Below are 21,455 nucleotides of genomic sequence, written 5' to 3' on the forward strand. Positions count from 1 at the left end.
TGAATGGCCTCCTTTTGCACTGTCGGGATTCTATAACAACACTCTTGCTGGTTTTTAATATTTTATTTGGCATTCCTCGCCAGGCTATTTATTATCCTGCTTGGGTGCACATGGTGCAAGTCCTTAGCAGACGAATAAAATAAGAGGACAATTCTGGCGTCTAAGGGTTAATTAACAGCGATCTCTTTAAACCCTGGCTTGCTGCTAAACTGAAAGGGGAATTATACAAACTGCTTTTTGCAGACAGCCCCAGTCCTCAAGGGGTGTCACCACTGAGCACACAGGCTGGAACAGGAAGTCTTTTTTTTCTCTCTACAGCTGAGTGATGCCTCCTGTGTGTTCTTCATTCTGTTGGTTAGCGATGGCCAGACTGAGAGAAGCAGTCAGAGCTCAGCAGCAGCCGCCCCAGCACCAACTAAAGCCCATGAGCGGAGCTGATCTCCAGCACAACTACAGCCAGATGAAGGACCAGGACGCCATTAAGCTGTTTATTGGTCAGATCCCGCGGAACCTGGAGGAGAATGACCTGAAGCCCCTCTTCGAGGAATTTGGAAAGATATATGAGTTAACTGTCCTAAAGGACCGCTTCACAGGAATGCACAAAGGTTTGATCAACATCAGCACCACTTACAGCACAGGGCAGCAAGGCAGTTAACGGGAAACATAAAGAGGGGCTGATATTAATGGATTTAAACATAATTCCTTATTATTACACATTTATTTTTTTAGCATTTCTAGTTATTTTGCTTTCCTTAATTGGCAATATTGACCAACCTGTATTTATTCAGTGAGAAATGAGGAGGGTTAAATTGTCAGACTTGAATTAGCCAAGACACAAAGGTATTAGATTAAAATTATAATTAAAATGTCGCCACTGATTTTTCTTTTGCACTCAGAAGCACATCTGTCATTTATTTCCAGTTGTATCTTTCATTTAATTTGAAGTGATTCTTGGGGTTTCCTTCAAGTTGAACCCCAATTGCAGAATGAGTCTTTTTGTTTAAAAATGGCAAAGGGATCACATTTTAACCCCAAGGAATCATTTCTCCCGGTTATAGTAAATTCAGTCGGGATGATCTAAGTGTATTTTGAGGCTATTAAAACGGACACTGCTGCGTTCGCGTTATACAGTTCTATTTTTTAAGGATTACAAGTTGCATTATTGGGGGGAAGCCAGGATCTCGATCGCAGTTTAGTTTCGAGGGTAGCGTCTTCAGTCGCTGGGAGAATAGTCGAGAGCGTTATTCCTTTATTTGCCTGTGAGATCCGGCTGCATTCGGGGCTCTTTATCAACGCCACAATATTCGGCGCAATGTATTTCCCAACATTGTCGAATTATACTTAATCAAAAAGGGAATATATTATATATATAATGCTTCTGAATGCATGTAACGACTGTTTTTTTTTATATTGTCCTCTACTTTCCTCCCTGCCCGAAGCTTGGGGAGGTTTATTTTCGTATTTGATTTATTATTGTCACATGTATTAGTATACAGTGAAAAGTATTGTTCCTTGCACGGCTATACAGACTTACATAAAGAAGAAAAGGCAAGGGCGCATGTAGGCATGGTTCAACTTTTAAATGTAAAAGCTAAGCAATGCATTTCTGGGTCGAACAATAAGGATTGGAACACATTACAGCTATTATCTCTTTTTTTTTCAAATTCATACATAGCTTCCCTCCCGGTCAGACAAGATTTGCATATTATGTTGGAGGTTGTTAAGAAAGGTGAGCTTAAAAAAAAAATTATTTTGTTTCCTACAAACCCAAGCCACAAATGATGTGTGCTCTGGGGAGATTGCTTGTGGTATCTGTGTATTAGAGCAAAGGGGTGTGTTACAGGGCGGACCTGTGCTGTCTGTTTCCTGTATTCAAGACTGGTTATAAACAACATGTTACATCCAGGGTTGTAGTTGATCAGAGAGCATTTGGACTGTGAAACTGTGAGCTAGGAGTCCTGGCCAGGGTTACTGTCTCAGCTTGCGACAGAACATTTACAATGTGATATATTACAGATAAACATTTGCAGGGTGATCCAACACGGTGTAATTTTTAAGCCAATTTTCTGCTTTACTGCTTAAAAGCCTGATTTACCGAATGGTACAATATGTAGTAATGAGCTCCCTGCACGAAAACGCAACATTCCAAATGTTTCTCCCATTCTATTGCTTTATGTCATGTCACCTACCATTTTAGGAGTGGCACCTACTAGATGTTTAATGTGGGCACTCATTTCGTCCGTGCCACAGTTTCAGGTTAGGAAGCAAACGACTTTACGATCTGGTGTGAAAGGTGTATGTGAGTTGTATGCTAATATTGAGAGTGGGGGTGGCAGGAGAGGGGGGGTGACTTGCCAAGGATGTCTGGCCGGTAAATCTGATAATCCAGACAGCAGCCAGGAAAATCTGTATTCCCATTGCTGCCGTTTTAAAACAAGATGCTTGAGGCATGTTTGAGAGCCCAACAATGTACCATTTTACGACGGCACAACTGTTATCCCTTGCTCGATTATGTTACGGGAAGCCGCTTACCATTTCAGAAACGCACGGGTCGACCCACTTCCCCTTTGGGTAGCGAAGTTCTGCGGACATCCCCTCATTTCCCCTAAAATTTGGGAGAAGGCTTTCATTTTTTTTCCCCCTGAATGTTTGAATTTGATGATTCATCCTGTGACATCCGTACCCAGCTGAGCTGATTCTTCATGTGCTTGCTCAGATCCACTTTGCAATTTATACATAGTCGGGTTGATGACTCTGCCGTGCCTCTCTCCTTGGGTTTAAGATTTTACGAATAGCCACTGTCCTATTGCAAAGATTTAGAAAAGTTTTTTTTTAAATTGCAACAAGTACAATGTTGCGAACCCAATTTTGTGTGCTGGAATTAACACAATTTTTCAACAAAAAAGGACAGGTTCAGCACCACCTAGCCCCTGCTTGATTTACCCAATCTTCCCTATTCCTTCAGCCTTGGTGATGTCCTGTACCATCAAGGCCTGGACCTTTACCTTGGTCTTTCTGTTCAAAGCAATATACGGAATTAGATTGTTGTAGGAATAATACCAATGCACTGATGGCTCCCTTCGCTTTATAATGAACTGATTTTCACATGGAGAATATTTAAGCTTTTGTCAATTACCACAATCTGCAGCTCTTTGTTAACTTTTCCAATATTACTCGTGTTTGTTTTTCCTTTTCGTATCTTTGTATTTAAAATGTTGTTAATTTTATATTAATTGAGTGTTTATTCAAGTGGCAGGCATTAACTGGAGATTCACTTGTGGCCCTACATATCTAGGAATAGGTTGAAACTATTTTTATTTTTGGGTTTGGAGGTGTGTGTTGGTAATGTGTACTCTGCTCTAAGCCCGGTCCTTGGCTTAATACCTGCTGATGCTTCATTCTGAGCCATTTTTCATGGCAGTTTTTGTCAGTGGTGATTTGCTATGTGCCTTCCACTCTCAGGGGCCAGATGAGGAGGCAGGTCCCAATTCTGCCACGGCCGACGAACCCTTACTGCTGGCGTTATTCTGAACCACATGCTTGCCATCTAGCCAGCTAACCAGCCCCACTTTGTATCGCTCTAAATTAAAGATGTGTAAAGATTAGGCTCCAGCTTTCTGGAGTAGAACAAATGTAACTGCAGTAGGGAACAGCAAGAGTATTGTGCGTATCAGTGCTTTTGTTGTGTCTGATTTTTTTTATGTTCCACGGTAGGAAGAGGAATAGTCATTAGCTCCTCTTTTGATGGACAAACCTTGCTAAGTGTGTTCTTGATCTATCCGTTAACCCCGTCCATCAACAAAAATACATGAAGTCATGTACACATTCTTTTTCGGCATTGTGGTAATGAGTTCCTCAAGCTTGTTACCCTTTGGCGGCTCGGTGGCACAGTGATTAGCACTGCTGCCTCACAGCGCCAGGGAACCGGGTTCGATTCCCAGCTTGGGTCACTGTCTGTGCGGAGATTGCACTTTCTCGCATGTCTGAGTGGGTTTCCTCCGGGTGCTCTGATTTCCTCCCACAGTTCGAAAGACGTGCTGGTTAGGGTGCATTGGCCATGCTAAATTCTCCCTCAGTGTACCCAAACAGGCGCCAGAATGTGGCGACTAGGGGATTTTCACAATAACTTAATTGCAGTGTTAATGTAAGCCGACTTATGACACTAATAAATAAATTTTGGATGAAAAAATCTGTCTGACAGTCTGGATACATCTAACTTTCTCTTTGTTAGTGTTTCTCCCTCTAGTGCTGCAAACAATTTCTCTGAGGCAATTTATTGCCTTTGTAATCTTGAATCTGCCATTAGATTACCTCCAATTCTTCTCTTTTGAGAGAGAACAATCTCAACTTGCATAACCTTTTCTCATAGCATAAACTCCTCACGATCTGATTCATTTGGTGGTCCACCCTCTCAGGAAGCATCGTGGTTGAAATAGGCCTTTGATAGCACTGTAAAATGACCAACAATTAATTGTTAACCTCCTTTACACCCTCCCTGATTTTCTTTTCAAGTGAAGTCAATGGAATGGAAAATCGGGCAAGATGTAAAAGCGGCTACCAATTTCACCCCAGCTTTCCACACCTTATAGCAAAATGGGTGTACCTACACCACACGGACTGCTGCAACCCAAGAAGGTGGCTCACAACTTTCAAGGGCAATTAGCCATGGGCAGCAAATGCTGGCCTTGTCAGCGCTGTCCATGTCCCATGAAAGAATAAAAAAAAATACTCTTTCTGTCATTGGGAGACCAACACAGTTTCCGACAAGGAAAACATTATTGATTCAATTGAATGCCAATTCTTGAAATGCGTTTGATTATCAGTTCATGTACCTATTAATTTGGAAAGCATACTTCCTTACTATATAATATTAAATGCCGTTTTAAGTGTATTTAACCCATTTTATTGGTTTTAAGAGAAACAACTTTACGGGTTGCATTGATCAGATTTCTTGTTGCCAGACCTCTGATAGACTAAAATCTACAGAGTGAGATTCTATATTGATTATTCGTCTCTGATTCCAGATTGGTTTGGAGGATGTATGTTTGGCACCAATCTGAGAACCTGCCCCCTTTCTGAATCTGGATTATTATTTATTTAATCTCTGTATTTTGAAATGGTTTGTGCACGAGAATGTTATACATACTCTTGTCCAAGGTAGGCGAAGTTGAGAGCACGAACAGATTGTCGGTGTTAAACCTGTTTCGAAAGCAAAGCTTGCTTGTATTTCTTGATTAATTAGGCAACTTGTCCATGGAGAAATCCACCATTACGTTGAAGTTGTCTCCAAACATGGGGGCGGCACGGTGGCACAGTTTATTAGCACTGCTGCTTCACAGCGCCAGGGATCCCAGGTTCAATTCCCGGCTCGGGTCACTGGCTGTGTGCAGTCTGCACGTTCTCCCCGTGTCTGTGTGGGTTTCCTCCGGGTGCTCCGGTTTCCTCCCACAGTCTGAAAGATGTGCTGGTTAGGGTACATTGATCTGAACAGGTGCCCGGAGTGTGACGACTAGGGGACTTTCACAGTAACTTCATTGCAGCGTTAATGTAAGCCCTACCTGTGACTAATAAATGAATAAACTTTTAAAATGCTAAGAAATGTTCACCTGTGAAGATCTGTTTACCTGATGTGAAGTGTGCTGTCTCTCTCCATAAGGAAGCATCACACTTCTCTAAATCTAGGGATTTAGGGATAAGCTCCCTAAATTTTAGGGATAAGCTCACGGATCCAAGTTTTAGGGACCTGCAAGTGTACCGTTTGGATGTCGCTACTCCCATTGTTCGACACTGGGAGTGTGCATTAGGGTACGTGCCACAAAAGCTGAACAATGATGGTAGGCTTGGGGCTTATCTGCTCTGAACTGCCAACACCGGAGAGCGGCTGGGGGTAACATCGCTAATCAGAAAGACTGATCCAGAATGCAAATTTCTCAAACACAGAGCATGTGTCTGTTTTTTTTCATCTGAAATGCATCAAAACACATCACATTTTAAAGCCAAAATGTATGACTGTCGCTCCTAATAAGCGATACTTGGTGAATAAAACTGGACTGGAGTAGAAGCTGGGTGTAGGAATCAACTGTGCGTCAGTGATAACATTTGCAGCTCTGAGTCAGACTATAGGTGTCAGTTGTGTCTTGTTACCAGCATTCTTGCCTCTGGTTGTGGGTTCAAATCCAGAGACTCGAACGCAGAATTGAGGCTGACATTTAAGTGCAGAACCGAGGGAGCACTGCACGTTTGGGGGAGCTATCTTTTCTGTGAGCTGCGTGATGATAATGTGGCCAACCAGATGCATCATCAGCCTGCAAATCCACATCTCTTGGCACGTGGCAAGAGTGGGAGAGTTTCCTGGTCATCCGCACTGTGGAAAGTGACGGCAGACCACTGCAGTACCTTGCCAAGCGTAATCGTGGAGCAATCCAGTGAAAGTCCATGGTCGCCAATACACTCTTTGGGCACGGTACTTGCAGGAGGAGGAGGACCTTTCCTATAAGATATTAAACTGAGCCCCTGTCTGCTCCCTCAGGTGGATGTAAACGATCCCAGAGCCTTATCGGAAAAAGAGCGGTGGAGTTCTGCACAGTGTATTGGCCATTATTTATCTCTCAACCATCATCACAAATTGCTATTTGTCGGATATTATTGTGTTTTCGACATCAGGAGTACCTAGGTTTCAAAATGTGCATGATATGAGGCTCAACAAAATGTAAGTTCTTTCTTCCTTATGGGACCCTGACTCTGAAATGGTGGTACGGGCAGATTTGACATAATCAATGCTCCCGGCACATTGCTTGCAATGATGGCAGCACTTATCAGGAATGCAAGTGCGCAGGTCACCGAGTCATGGGGTGCAAAGACCTCTGCTCCCAAATTCGTAATACCCGCTATCGTTACAGTGGACAGAGTGGATAGTCAGAAGCTTTATCCCAGGGTGGAAGAGTCAATTACTCGGGGGCATAGGTTTAAGGTGCGAGGGGCTGAGGTTTAAAGGAGATGTACGAGGCAAGGTTTTTACACAGAGGGTGGTGGGTGCCTGGAACTCGCTACGGGAGTGGAAGCAGTGACTTTTGAAGGTAGTGACTTTTAAGGAGCGTCTGGACAAATACATGAATAGGATGGGAACAGAGGGATATAGAAATCATAGAAACCCTACAGTACAGAAAGAGGCCATTCGGCCCATCGAGTCTGCACCAACCACAATCCCACCCAGGCCCTACCCCCATATCCCTACATATTTTTACCCACTAATCTCTCTAACCTACGCATCTCAAGACACTAAGGGGCAATTTTAACATGGCCAATCAACCTAACCCGCACATCTTTGGACTGTGGGAGGAAACCGGAGCACCCGGAGGAAACCCATGCAGACACGAGGAGAATGTGCAAACTCCACACAGACAGTGACCCAAGCTGGGAATTGAACCCAGGTCCCTGGAGCTGTGAAGCAGCAGTGCTAACCACTGTGGTACCGTGCCGCCCGGATATGGTCCCCGGAAGGGCAGGGCTTTTTAGTACAGACGGGTAGCATGGTCGCTGCAAGCTTGGAGGGCAGAAGGGCCTGTTCCTGTGCTGTAATGTGTTATGAAACCTGCATTCCAGCTAACTCCATGATATCCCTGCCCAGAAAGTCAGATGAAAATGACTCCCTTGGCTTCTATAAACAAAACAAATTATTTGGATTTGGACACAACAATGGGATGAAATCACAAGCTCGCATCCCAATTTGATTCATATGCATTGCATTATTTTGAAATGTGCTTTATTTTGTTACATTGGTAAAGATTTTGTGCACGACAAGATTCCCTAACTAATAATGTAATGAATAGCTAGTTTCTGAGGCTGTGATTTGGAGGAGGGAAGTTGGCCAGAACACTGGGAAAATTCTTGGCTCATCTTTGAACAGTGACATGAGCCCATGAACATTTTGCTGGACAGGGTGGTTGGTAAGTTGCTCACCCTAAATACTGATAGGTGCTGCTGACCTGTGAAGCTGCCCGAAACGTTGGAAAATTATTCCTAAACTGTATGTAACCCACAGGTTCTAAAATCACCTGCTGGGCAAGATAGCATTGTGGGTATCCTAATGGACTAATATTGCAGAGGCCTGGACTAATAACCTGAAATCATGAGGTCAAACCCCCACCGTGGCAGGCAGGGAATTTTAATTTAATTAATTAAATAACAGGAAGTTTTTAAAAATCAGTCCTGAAGTTTATTAGTGTCATAAGTAGGCTTGCATTAACACTGCAATGATGTTACTGTGAAAATCCCCTAGTCGCCACACTCTGCCGCCTGTTCGGGTACACTGAGGAAGAATTTAGCATGGCCAATGCACGGCTAACTAGCATGTCTTTCGGACTCTGGGAGGAAACTGGAACAACCAGAGGAAACCCACGGAGACACGGGGAGAATGTGCAGACCGCGCACACAGTGACTCAAGCCAGGAATCGAACCTGGGTCCCTGGCCCTATGAGATACCAGTGCTAACCACTGTGCCACCCTAAAGGTAAATCCGCCATAGTCCCAGATGACCATAGGCTGCTCTCTCCTTTGAGGGGAGAGCTGACTGGTGGTGATTTTAACCTGAGGGCCACCACACCTCAGGCAAGGAGCAAGGTTGAGGAGGTGGGGTCTTCATGAATAACGTCAGCCGATACGGGAATTGAACCCACGTTGTTGGTGTTACTCTACGTCATGAACCAGCCATCCAGCCAACTGAGCTCAACAGGCCCCTTTCCCAGCGACGTCCTTATGCTGTGAATGAATTTCTTTTTAATATCAGTCCTGTCTTCATGAAAAGTACTTGACAAACTTTTCTTTTGTTGGAACAAAGGAACTAAGGAAGAGACTTGCATTTATCCAGCACCTTTCCTGACCTGAGGACATTCCAAAGCACTTTACAGACAATGAATATTCCGTTCCAGAAAGCCAGTTGGTTAGGGATGATATTGGAGCCAATCTTTATTCATCTTATAGTTATTTACAGAAACGTTTACCTCCAAACTCAGCCTCACCACAGCTTCACTAAGTCTCTCTTTTTATATGCTCAAGGGAAACTCTGATCATTTAAAAAATATACATTTGTGGAACATGGGCATCGCTGGCCAGGATTTATTACCCATCCCTCGTTGCCCGAGGGCAGTTGAGAGTCACATGTAGGCCAGAGCAGGTAAGGACGGCAGATTTCCTTCCCTAAAGGGGCATTAGTAAATTAGATGGGTTTTTCCAACAATCGACACTGGTCTCTTGGTCATCAGTAGATTCTTAATTCTAGATATTTTTTATTGAATTCAAATTCCACCATCTGCCGTGGCGGGATTCGAACCCGGGTCCCCAGAACATTAGCCGAGTTTCTGGATTAATAGTCTAGCGATAATGACATTAGGCCATCACCTCCCCAATTGCCCTCCACCTGCATATCATTAAACACAATTGATATACGATTAACAATGAAGTACTTTTGATGTATAGTCAATGTTGTAATAAAGAGTTGATTTAATGAGACTTGTTTGTGTGCTGCGCACTCCAACTAAAATCCAATCATTTCGTCACTTTTCAGAGAAATGGTTATTTTTCACTAATTTGATGCTGCATTGAACTTAAATAGTGAAGAAGAATATCTGAAATTGTTTGTTTTCCCCCAAAATAGTCTCCCTTCCATCTTTCCTGGGAGCTCTGGGTTTTGGTTCTGCAGCTTTTGGGTACTTTCCAGGTCTTTGTCCAAAAGAGAAAATGCTGGAAAATCTCAGCGGGTCTGGCAGCATCTGTAAGGAGAGAAAAGAGCTGACGTTTCGAGTCCAGATGACCCTTTGTCAAAGCTAAAAGGCAGAGAAAGTGGGAGATATTTATACTGTAGGGAAAGGAAGATGAATCATAGCCACAAAAACAAGGGGAAAGGCTAAGAGGTGCTAATGGCAGTTTTGGGGCAGCAAGGTGGTTGGCACTGCTGTCTCACAGCGCTAGGGACCCGGGTTCAGTTCTGGCCTGGGGTCACCGGCTGTGTGGAGTTTGCACATTCTCCCCGTGTCTGCCTGGGTTTCCTCCAGGTGCTCTGGTTTCCTCCCACAGTCCAAAGACGTGCGGGTTAGGTTGATTGGCCGTGCTAAATTAACCCTAGTGGCAGGGGGATGAGCAGGGTAAATATGAGGGGTTGTGGGTATGGGACCTGGGTGGGATCGTGGTTAGTGCAGACTCGATGGGCCGAATGGCCTCCTTCTGCACTGTAGGGATTCTATGATTAAGTCCATAGAGGGAATAGAAGGTGTGAATGGCCAAACGGCAGAGAAGCTGAAATCAAGGAGTAAGTTGTGACAGAGGAAGATGTCGGGGAGGTGGGTGGGAGAGAGGTAAAATTGAGAGAAAGGGGGAGAAAAGGTAAGAAAAGGGGGGATAAATAGGAGGAACGAGTGTGGGGGGGGGTGGAAAAAGAAAAATAAAGAAATAAAATGTAGAGTGAGAAATGAAGATGTGGGGGGAGGGCGGAGATGGGTGGGAGAGTTCTTTATGTTGACCACACGTCATATTAACCCTCCGCCAGCAAGCCATTTGAATGTGCGAGGGAGGCATTGCAGTCAAAATTGCCATCGTCTCCTCTTCACTTGATAGCCACACTCACCCACTTTACAGCAGCAATTACTGGATGATAATTGAGAGCAGGGACACTTAGCTGGGGTTTTTTTTCTGTTTCCCTCCCCAGCCCTCAGATTTTGAACCAGTTGCAGCATTCCTGGCACCCTCGATAAAAGCAAAATACTGCGGATGCTGGAATCTGAAACAAAAAGAGAGAATGCTGGAGAATCTCAGCAGGTCTGAGAGCATCTGTGGAGAGAGAAAAGAGCCAACGTTTCGAGTCTGGATGACCCTTCATCGGAGCTTTTCTTTTATTCATTCGTGGGACATGGGCGTCGCTGGCTAGGCCAGCATTTATTGTCCATCCCTAGTTGCCCTTGAGAAGGTGGTGGTGAGCCGCCTTCTTGAATCGCTGCAGTCCATGTTCTGTGGGTTGACCCACAATGCCGTTCGGGGAGGGAATTCCAGGAATTTGACCCAGCGACTGTGAAGGAACGGCGATTTTGTTTTTCCAAGTCAGGACGGTGAGTGGCTTGGAGATGAACTCACAGTTGGTGGCGTTCCCATGTATCTGCTGCCCTTGTCCTTCTGGATGGAAGTGGTCGTGGGTTTGGAAGGTGCTGTCTAAGGATCTTTGGTGAATTGCTGCAGTGCATCTTGTAGATAGTACACACTGCGGCTACTGAGCGTCGGTGGTCGAGGAATTGAATGTTTGCAGATGTGGTGCCAATCAAGCGGGGCTGCTTTGTCCTGGATGGTGTTGAGCTCCTTGAGTGTTGTTGGAGCTGCACCCATCCAAGCAAGTGGGGAGTATTCCATCACACTCCTGACTTGTGCCTTGTGGATGGTGAATTGGCTGACAAAGCCGAATTCTTCAGCAGAGCTGATGAAGGGTCATCCAGACTTGAAACGTTGGCTCCATTCTCTCTCCACAGCTGCTGTCAGACCTGCTGGGACTTTCCAGCATTGTGTGTATTTGTTCCCTGGCATCCCGATTGACATGAATGTTGTGTTTTATACCTCAGAGATACGTAAAGATGATATAATTCCAGGTTATATGTTTGTAGCAGGAGTTTTATCCGATGCTTTAAAATGTCTGCTCTCAGCTTACAAACTACTGATTTAGTTTCTTTTTTCCCTCAGGGACCACACCCAGGCTGAACTAATCGCACACATAGAACAGAGAGTGGACAGCAGGCACACACAATCACACACCGAACAATCAAACACTACAATCACTTAGCTCAGCACAGATCAGCAATTAAACTTGTCAATCTTTCTGGTCTGTACAGTTGTTCATTGAGAAAGCTCTTGTATCATACTGGAAGATAGTTGTTTTATGCTCGTTAGTTCCAACTAACCATTTCACTCAGTTAAATTAGCTTAAACTTTCTGTTTGCCGACTAAAAAGCAATGGAGTTGTGTTGCATGTTTTGTCCAGTCTTTGCTGCGTTTTGTGTAGAATTCGTTCCCCATCCAGTTTTCTCCTGAATAAATCTGGGGCACATTTTCACGGAGGGGCTGACCATTGTTTAGTAATCTCACATTCTTCATGTCTTCCAAGTTGCTACCTTGAATAGGGGCAATATTTCAGTTTCCATTGCTCAGGATAGCAAGATGGCATAAATTTAAGATGACAATCCCAAAGAATGAAAGGAGAGATTGGAATTTTAAAAAAAAGTTTATTTATTAGTCACAAGCAAGGCTTACATTAACGCTGCAATGAAGTTACTGTGAAATTCCCCCAGTTGCCACACTCAGGCACCTGTTCAGGTCAGTGCACCTAACCAGTGCGTCTTTCAGACTGTGGGAGGAAACCAGAGCACCCGGAAGAAACCCACGCAGACACGGGGAAAGCGTGCAAACTCCACACAGACAGTGACCCAGCCAGGAATCGAACCCGGGTCCCTGGCGCTGTGAGGCAGCAGTGTTAATCACTGTGCCACCGTGCCGCCCAAGGGATTTCAGAACGTGGAATGCCCTGACCAGAAACAGTGTTGGAAGCAAACCTATCATAGCTTTTTAAAGGCTAATAAGTAAATATTTGAAAAGGAAGGGAATACAAAGGGATATGAGTTTCATTGGGTGTCTGGTGGTTGTGATAAACACTGTACAAATGCAAGTCCTTTTTTTAGTATGGGGAAAAGACAGGGGAGTGGGACAGAAGTGGTTCGCCTGTTCACATAACTAGCCCAGGCACAATGAGCCAATTGTTCTCCTTTGGTGCTGTAATATGTGACAATTTCATGTGCACGCCTAGACAGTAAATGCCAGCCAGCCATTCATCTCTGGAGGTCGTTGCCGCTGAGTCTCGTACTGTCCTTTCCCAGTGTATGTGCACACACTTTCCAACAGATAGCAATCAAGAATGTCAGCCCAGTCAGAGATCAGCAAACTCAGCATAGACTGGCACTCTAAGCTGGAACCCTCCAGGTCCACGCAAACCAGTAACACACTCTGTATTCACCATCAGCAGGTGCTGGATTTACTAATGTTTTAATTTTGTATCTTTTTCCCGGCAGAAGAAGGTGGAGGAGAGAATGTCCGGGGTGCGTGGGGTCCTTAATTATGCTGGCTGCTTTGCTGAGGCTGCGGGAAGTGTAGATAGAGTCAATGGATGGGAGGCTGGTTTGCCTGATGGACTGGGCTACATTCACGAACTTTTGTAGATCCTTTGTTCTGGTTAGTGTTGAGTTTCTTGAGTGTTGTTGGAGCTGTAGTTGTGCAGATAAGTGGAGAGTGTTCCAATGCATTCTTGACTCGTACTTTGTAGATGATGAGTCAGGAGGCGAGTTAATAATCACGGAATACTCAGTCTCTGACCTGCTCCTGTAGCCACAGTATTTATATTGTGGTTACAATTCCTGGCCAATGGCATTGTTGGATGTTGGTAGTGGGGAATTCAGTGATTGTATTGCCATTGAATGTCATGGAGAGACCACCAATCTATTTTTAAACCCTGCTTTCTGCATTTTGTCACAAGTCAAATGCACTTCAGAGAGGCAATTTTTTTAAATTCACTCGTGGGACATGGGCGTTGCTGGCTGGCCAGCATTTATTGCCCATCCCTAGTTACCCGAAGGCAGTTGAGAGTCAACCACATTGCTGTGGCTCTGGGGTCTCTCATGGAATCATAGAATCTGCAGTGCAGAAGGAGGTCATTTGGCCCATCGAGCCTGAACTGACAACAATCCCACCCAGGCCCTATCCCCGTAACCCCATATATTTACCATCCTAATCCCCCTGACAGTAAGGGGCAATTTAGCATGGCCAATCCACCTAACCCGCACATCTTTGGACTGTGGGAGGAAACCGGAGCACCCGGAGGAAACCCATGCAGACACGGGGAGAACGTGCAGACTCAGCATAGACAGTGACCCAAGCCGGGAATTGAACCTGGGTCCCTGGCGCTGTGAGGCAGCAGTGCTAACCACTGTGCCACCATGCCACCCTCTGAGGGAAAAAAATTTGCAATCTCTCCACTAGAGCAAAGTACTGTATATGGAATTGATTTATGATTCATCCTGATTTTAACCAGAGATAACTTCCTGACCCAAAGACTCGGAGATTGTTGAGGAGACAAGTGCAGATGCGTTTAAGGGGATACCAGATAGGCATAGGAGTGAGAAAGGAATAGAAAGATGGGAAGAAGGCTGATGTGAAGCATAATCAATATTTGGACCAGTTGGGCACAATATCTTTGCTAAATTACCCATTGTTTTAGGCCCATGTGTCTCGTCTCAATGTGTCGTAGTGCTCTGGATGCAGCTTTTATCTGCCATTTAAGATCTTGTTTATTCTTATCAGGTCTCCTCTCGGCCCGTCAGGCTAAAGAGGCCCAACCTGTCCAGCTTTCCCTCGTAAATCAATCGCTCAACGCCTCTACGTGGCTTCCCTTGCGCCTCGGAGACTGAAACTGAACATTGCACTTAAGGGGGGTCATTTTGGCAGGGAGTTTTGCCGATTGGTCAGAAAGTTGCCATCAACATGCCCACAACATATGCAGCCAGTGTGTGAACCTCCGTATCGCAGGCTCCCCCGATTGTGGAGAATCAGCCTGAAGGGCTTGCCTGACCACGACCCTGTGAAGAATTAATGTTCTCTTATTCTTCTTGTCACTTGTTTAAGATTTGCAATTAAGTGGTGCCTGGCCAATTGTGATTAGGTTGGGGAATGCACCTTTAAGGGCCAATTTTCCAAGATCATGGATAATGGAAGGCAACATATTCATAGTTTCCATTTCATGGAATAATTACAGCACAGATGGACGCCTTTTAAGCCCTTCGTGTCCATGTTAGTTCCCTACTATTGCCACTCAGCTAGAACCTCCCCCTAGCCCTGCAAATATTTTCTCTTCAGCTAATTATTCTTTTCCGTTTTGAAAGCCACAATTGAATCTGCCTCCACCACACTCTCAGGTAGTACATTCCAGAGCCTAACCACTTCCTGTGTAAAACAAATTTTTCCTCAAGCCACCTTTGGTTTGTCAGCTGTTACTATAAATGGATGTCCTTGGTGTTGTAATATGCCTCTTAGAGATAGCAGCATGTCATCACTTGAAGGGAAGTGTGTCATGTGATCCAGCTCAGTTTCACTTTAGCTTGTGAGCAGAACACAGCACATACAGCGCGGCTGCTGATGTCTTCAAGTATTCTATCCGTGGATATATGTTCTTAGGTGTCTAGTTTAAATGAATAGATCCACAACATGGTTGTACAATCCCTTATGAGTTATTGGTGCTGATTATATCATTATAAAAACATGACAGTTTTGTTCCAAGGGCCAAATTTTTATTTAAGACACCAAAGAGCAGAATAAATAGATGCCCAACATTGCTGCGCGCACTATAATGCCGTGCTACTGCTAATGGGGCGGCATGGTAGCACAGTGGTTAACACTGCTGTCTCACAGTGCCAGAGACCTGGGTTCGATTCCCGGCTTGGATCACTGTCTATGCGGGGTCTGCATGTTCTCCCCGTGTCTGCATGGGTTTCTCCGCGTGCGCCGGTTTCCTCCCACAGTCCAAAAGACGTGCTGGTTGGGTGCATTGGCTATGCTAAATTCTCCCTCGGTGTACCTGAACAGGCACCGGAGTGTGACAACTAGGCGATTCTCACAGTAACTTCACTGCAGTGTTAATGTAAGCCTATTTGTGACACTAATAACTAAACTTTAAACTTCTGCCAACGGGAACAGTTTCTCCCTATCACCCCTATGTGCTGACCCCTCATGATTTTTGAACACTCAAATCTCCTCTGAACCTTCCCTTCCACAAGGAGAACAGCCCCAACTTCTCCAGTCTGTCCACAGAACTGAAATTCCTCATCCCTGAGACCATTCTGTGCTGTGGAAAGAGTAAATGCTTTAGTTAACGGATTGGATCCAGGACAAAGCAGTTTTCTTGATCCAACATCTTAAACGTTCAGTCCCTCAACAACTGATGCAGAGTGGCAGCAGTGTGTACCATCTACAAGATGCACTGCAGTAACACACCAAGGCTTCTTCGACAACACCTTATAAGTCCATACCACTACCACCTAGAAAGACAAGGGCAGCACATGCATGGGAACATCACCACCTGCAAGTTCCCCTCCGAGCCACTCAATATCTTGACCTAAAATTATATCACTCATTCCTTCACTGTCACTGGATCAAAATCCTTCAACTATTGAATTCGATGATCAGCCATGATCAACATCCTAGAACTTCTTAATGGCACGGTGGGTGAATCACAGAATCCTACAGTGCAGAAGGAGGCAATTCAGCCCATCGAATCTGCACCGACCACAATCCCACCTAGATCCTATCCCCATAACCCCTGGCATTTATCCTAGCTGGTCCCCCTGACACTAAGGGACGATTTAGCATGGCCAATCCACCTAACTTGCACATCTTTGGACTGTGGGAAGAAATCGGAGCATCCAGAGGAAACCCACGCAGACACGGAGAGAACGTGCAGACTCCGCACAGACCGTGACCCAAGCCGGGAATCGAACCCAGGTCCCTGGCGCTGTGAGGCAGCAGTGCTAAACACAGTGCCACCTTGCCGTGCTGTGTATCTGCACCAGCTGGATTGCAGCTGTTCAAGAAGGTGACTCATCACCACCACCTTAAGGGCAATTAGCAATGGACAACAAACGTCAACCTTGCCGGCAACACTCCCATCCCATGAGAGATTTCCAAAATATTCTCAGTGATCGTATCTGCATCCTCTCTTAATCCTTGACATCCTTCCTGCATGTGGTACCCAGAATTGACGTGATACTCCAGTTGAGGTTGAACCAGTGTTTTATAAGGTTCACCATAACTCCCTTGATTTTGTACTCTATGCCTTTATTTAAAATGCTATATTTATCATTTGTAAGATAGGATTCCATACGCTTTATTAACTACTTCCTCAACCTGCCTTACCAGCTGTAATAATGTCATAGAGTCACTGAGGTTTACAGCATGGAAACAGCCCCTTTGGCCCAACTTGTCCATGCCGCCCCTCTTTTTTTTAAAGCCCTAAGCTAGTCCCAATTGCCTGCGTTTGGCCCATATCCCTCCATACTCATCTTACCCATGTAACTATCTAAATGCTTTTTAAAAGACAAAATTGTACCCGCCTCTACTACTGCCTCTGGCAGCTTGTTCCAGACACTCACCACCCTCTGTGTGAAACAATTGCCCCTCTGGACACTTTTGTATCTCTCCCCTCTCACCTTAAACCTATGCCCTCTAGTTTTAGACTCCCCTACCTTTGGGAAAAGATATTGACTATCTAGCTGATCTGTGCCCCTCATTATTTTATAGACCTCTATAAGATCACCCCTCAGCCTCCTACGCTCCAGAGAAAAAAGTCCCAGTCTATGTGTATGTGTGCACATACACCCCCAGGTCACTCTGCTCCTGCACTCTGTTTCGGATTTTATCCTTCATTTTATTTTGCCTCTCCTTGTTCTCTCCACCAAAATGAATCACTTCACACTTCTCGACATTGAATTTCATCTGCTACATTTCCACCCAGTTCGCCAGCCTGTGAGTAGGGCTTGTGAACTCCAGTTGGATGTGTTCCTGGAGGTTTTAATCACACAATCTCCTTCCTCCAAAAGCCCCGCTGGTTCAAGCAGCCCTTTTCTCGGTCTCTTATAATCTTATCCCTAATAAAGCAAAATATTTAAAGATTGAAGTGTGCAGCTCTGATCTTTCTCCTGCGTTGCCTCCTGCAGCATTCAGGAGATCTGACTTTGATTTCTGGAAACTCCAGCAATGTCACTAGAGAGAAACTACACAGAAACAGGCCATTCAGCCCAACCACTCTGTGCTAGTGTTAATACTGCTCTGGAGCCATGTCATAGAGTCATAGAGGTTTACAGCATGGAAACAGGCCTTTTGGCCCAATTTGTCCATGCTGCCCTTTTTTTAAACCCCTAAGGTAGTCCCAATTGCCCGCATTTGGCCCGTATCCCTCTGTACCCATCCTACCCACGTAACTGTCTAAATGCTTTTTAAAAGACACGTCTCACCATCCCTCACCTATTAACATAATTCTTCTATTTGTTTCTCCCTCGTATACACATCCGACCTCCCCCTAAATCATCTATACTTTTCACTTCAAACACTCCCTGTGGTAGTGAGTTCCACAATCTCACCACTCTCTGCATAAAGACATTCCTTCTGAATTCTCTGCTGGATTTCTTGGTGACTATCTTATATTAGTGCCCTCTAGTTTTGCTCTTCCCCAAAAAGGGAACTATGCTTTTGGCGGGAACTTCGGGCCTTCCTGAGTTTGCCAACGAAGGCAGCCAGAGCCCAAAAATTACAAGGCCGGCAGACAAGCCAGTTTTTCAACCCCATCCCTGCTGTTGGCTAAAGCCGGGCCAGGGTAGGCTGCTTGCCGTCATGAGGTGGGCAGGAAAATTAGGCTTGCTGACAGCCTTGTTACCCAGGGATCAAGGAGGCCGACTGGGATTTTCCAGTTAGCCTCCAAGTTCCTGATGTGGCAGGGAGTAGTTTGGCTGCATGGAGTCAGGCACCCAGGCTGCTCCTGACAGGCCTGCAGGCCCTCCCTGCCAGCCGGGGTAGGTGTACAACCAAAGGCTGTTCCCTCCCCGCATCACCTCCCACTCCCACAATGGTGGCCTGGCTGCTTTTCGTAATCTTCAATTGATGTTTTAAGAAGTTGCTGAGAGGGCACCTTCATGGTCGGTTACTTACCTTCTTCCTCTGAAGCTGGAAGACCTCTGACTGGACCTCCATCTTTGAGAGCCCACCTGTTGCTCTTAATTGGACAGGGAACGTGTCGCCATGCCAATTATGGGGCACCCCAGGTAAAACTCCAGTGACTGTTTTCCCCTTTGGGAGCAGATTCGGGACCCAGCAACACTCCCTGCTCCTATTTCATAGAATAGAATCATAGACTCCCGATAGTACAAAAGGAGGCCATTTGGCCCATGGAGCCTGCACCGACAACATTCCCACCCTATCCCCGTAACCCCATATGTTTACCCTGATAATCCCCCTGAAACTAGGGTCAATTTAGTATGGCCAATCCACCTAACCTGCACATCTTTGGGCTGTGAGAGGAAACCGGAGCACCCGGAGGAAACCCACGCAGACACGGGGAGAACGTGCAGATTCTACACAGACAGTGACCCAAGCCGGGAATTGAACCTGGGTACCTGGCGCTGTGAGGCAGCAGTGCTAACCACTGTGCCACCATGTCACCCACTTAGGTCACTTATTGGCCATCTTTTAATTTTCTCTTGGAAAGAAACAGAGGCTGTTCATCCTTCCCCGATCGGTACAACATCACTGTTCTGGTATCATCATTGTAAGTCTTTTATTATCCGCACCTCCTCCAGTGTCCCTCCATATCCTATTTATGATGGAGTGGCCAGACGGGGTTGGTGGATGAGGCGCCCCCTTGGCAATGGAAACTCTGAAAATCCGTTCCGTCTGGTAAATAAAACTTTTGTTTCTGATTCCCTTCCATGGCTGCCGGGAATGTTTTGGAGGGGGTGAGAAAAGCTTGCCAATGAGGAACATCGTGGGCGTGCATTAATTAGGAATCTGCCTGGTATGAGTAATGTCTTTATAAGGCACCGCTGTGAGTGTGATATTCTATTCACAACAAAACCTTCTCTGAGGCTCCGGAAAATAATTCACGTAGGATGTGGGATTTAGCAGGAAAGGTATGAATTTGGGAGCATAGATGTATTTTATTTTAATCTTCTGGTTCATTGCTTTCAGGATGAGAGCAACGCTGCATTGATTGCACATCCCGGGTGCTTACAACTGAGCGACATTTCAGAAGTTATTGGGAGTTAACTGCATAAGACATTGGAGCCGAAGTAGACCATTCAGCCCATCGAGTCTGCTCTCCCATTCAATGAGATCATGATTGATCTGATCTGATAGGGTGGCACAGTAGTTAGCACTGCTACCTTGCAGTGCCAGGGACCTGGGTTCAATTCCAGCCTTGAGTGACTGTCTGTGTGGGGTTTGCACATTCTGCGTGGGTTTCCTCCAGATGCTCTGGTTTCCTCCCACACTCCAAAGGTGTGCGGGTTAGGTTGTTTGGCCATGCTAAATTACCCCTTAGTGTCAGGGGAGATTACGTTGGGTTACGGGGATAGGACCTGGGTGGGATTGTTGTCGGTACAGGCTCGATGGGCTTAACGGCCTCCTTCTGCACTGTAAGGCATTTGACAAAGTCCCACATGACAGGTTGGTTAAGAAGGTTAAGGCTCATGGGATACAAGGAGAAGTGGCTAGATGGGTGGAGAACTGGCTTGGCCATAGGAGACAGAGGGTAGTGGTCGAAGGGTCTTTTTCCGGCTGGAGGTCTGTGACCAGTGGTGTTCCGCAGGGCTCTGTACTGGGACCTCTGCTATTTGTGATATATATAAATGATTTGGAAGAAGGTGTAACTGGTGTTATCAGCAAGTTTGCGGATGACACGAAGATGGCTGGAATTGCGGATAGCGAAGAGCATTGTCGGGCAATACAGCAGGATATAGATAGGCTGGAAAATTGGGCGCAGAGGTGGCAGATGGAGTTTAATCCGGATAAATGCGAAGTGATGCATTTTGGAAGAAATAATGTAGGGAGGAGTTATACAATAAATGGCAGAGTCATCAGGAGTATAGAAGCACAGAGGGACCTAGGTGTGCAAGTCCACAAATCCTTGAAGGTGGCAACACAGGTGGAGAAGGTGGTGAAGAAGGCATATGGTATGCTTGCCTTTATAGGACGGGGTATAGAGTATAAAAGCTGGAGTCTGATGATGCAGCTGTATAGAACGCTGGTTAGGCCACATTTGGAGTACTGTGTCCAGTTCTGGTCGCCGCACTACCAGAAGGACGTGGAGGCATTGGAGAGAGTGCAGAGAAGGTTTACCAGGATGTTGCCTGGTATGGAGGGTTTTAGCTATGAGGAGAGATTGGGTAGACTGGGGTTGTTCTCCTTGGAAAGACGGAGAATGAGGGGAGATCTAATAGAGGTGTACAAGATTATGAAGGGTATAGATAGGGTGAACAGTGGGAAGCTTTTTCCCAGGTCGGAGGTGACGATCACGAGGGGTCACGGGCTCAAGCTGAGAGGGGCGAAGTATAACTCAGACATCAGAGGGACGTTTTTTACACAGAGGGTGGTGGGGGCCTGGAATGCGCTGCCAAGTAGGGTGGTGGAGGCAGGCACGCTGACATCGTTTAAGACTTACCCGGATAGTCACATGAGCAGCCTGGGAATGGAGGGATACAAACGATTGGTCTAGTTGGACCAAGGAGTGGCACAGGCTTGGAGGGCCGAAGGGCCTGTTTCCTGTGCTGTACTGTTCTTTGTTCTTTGTTCTTTAGGGATTCTATGGTAATCCTCAACTCCTCATCCGCATAACCCTT

At 45.6% G+C, this 21,455-nt stretch overlaps 1 protein-coding gene across 1 annotated transcript in view; it reads left to right on the forward strand.

The window, feature by feature from the left end:
* Positions 1-251: 251 nt before the first annotated feature.
* Positions 252-21,455, forward strand: part of LOC144479678 (CUGBP Elav-like family member 4) — a 524,426-nt gene continuing 503,222 nt past the window's right edge. Inside the window, exon 1 of the mRNA XM_078198692.1 lies at positions 252-605. Coding sequence (XP_078054818.1) covers positions 326-605 — 280 coding nt within the window. The 5' untranslated portion in view covers positions 252-325. The remainder of the gene's footprint in view (positions 606-21,455) is intronic.

This window comes from Mustelus asterias, chromosome 26 (assembly GCF_964213995.1).
Source record: "Mustelus asterias chromosome 26, sMusAst1.hap1.1, whole genome shotgun sequence".
Lineage (NCBI taxonomy): Eukaryota > Metazoa > Chordata > Chondrichthyes > Carcharhiniformes > Triakidae > Mustelus > Mustelus asterias.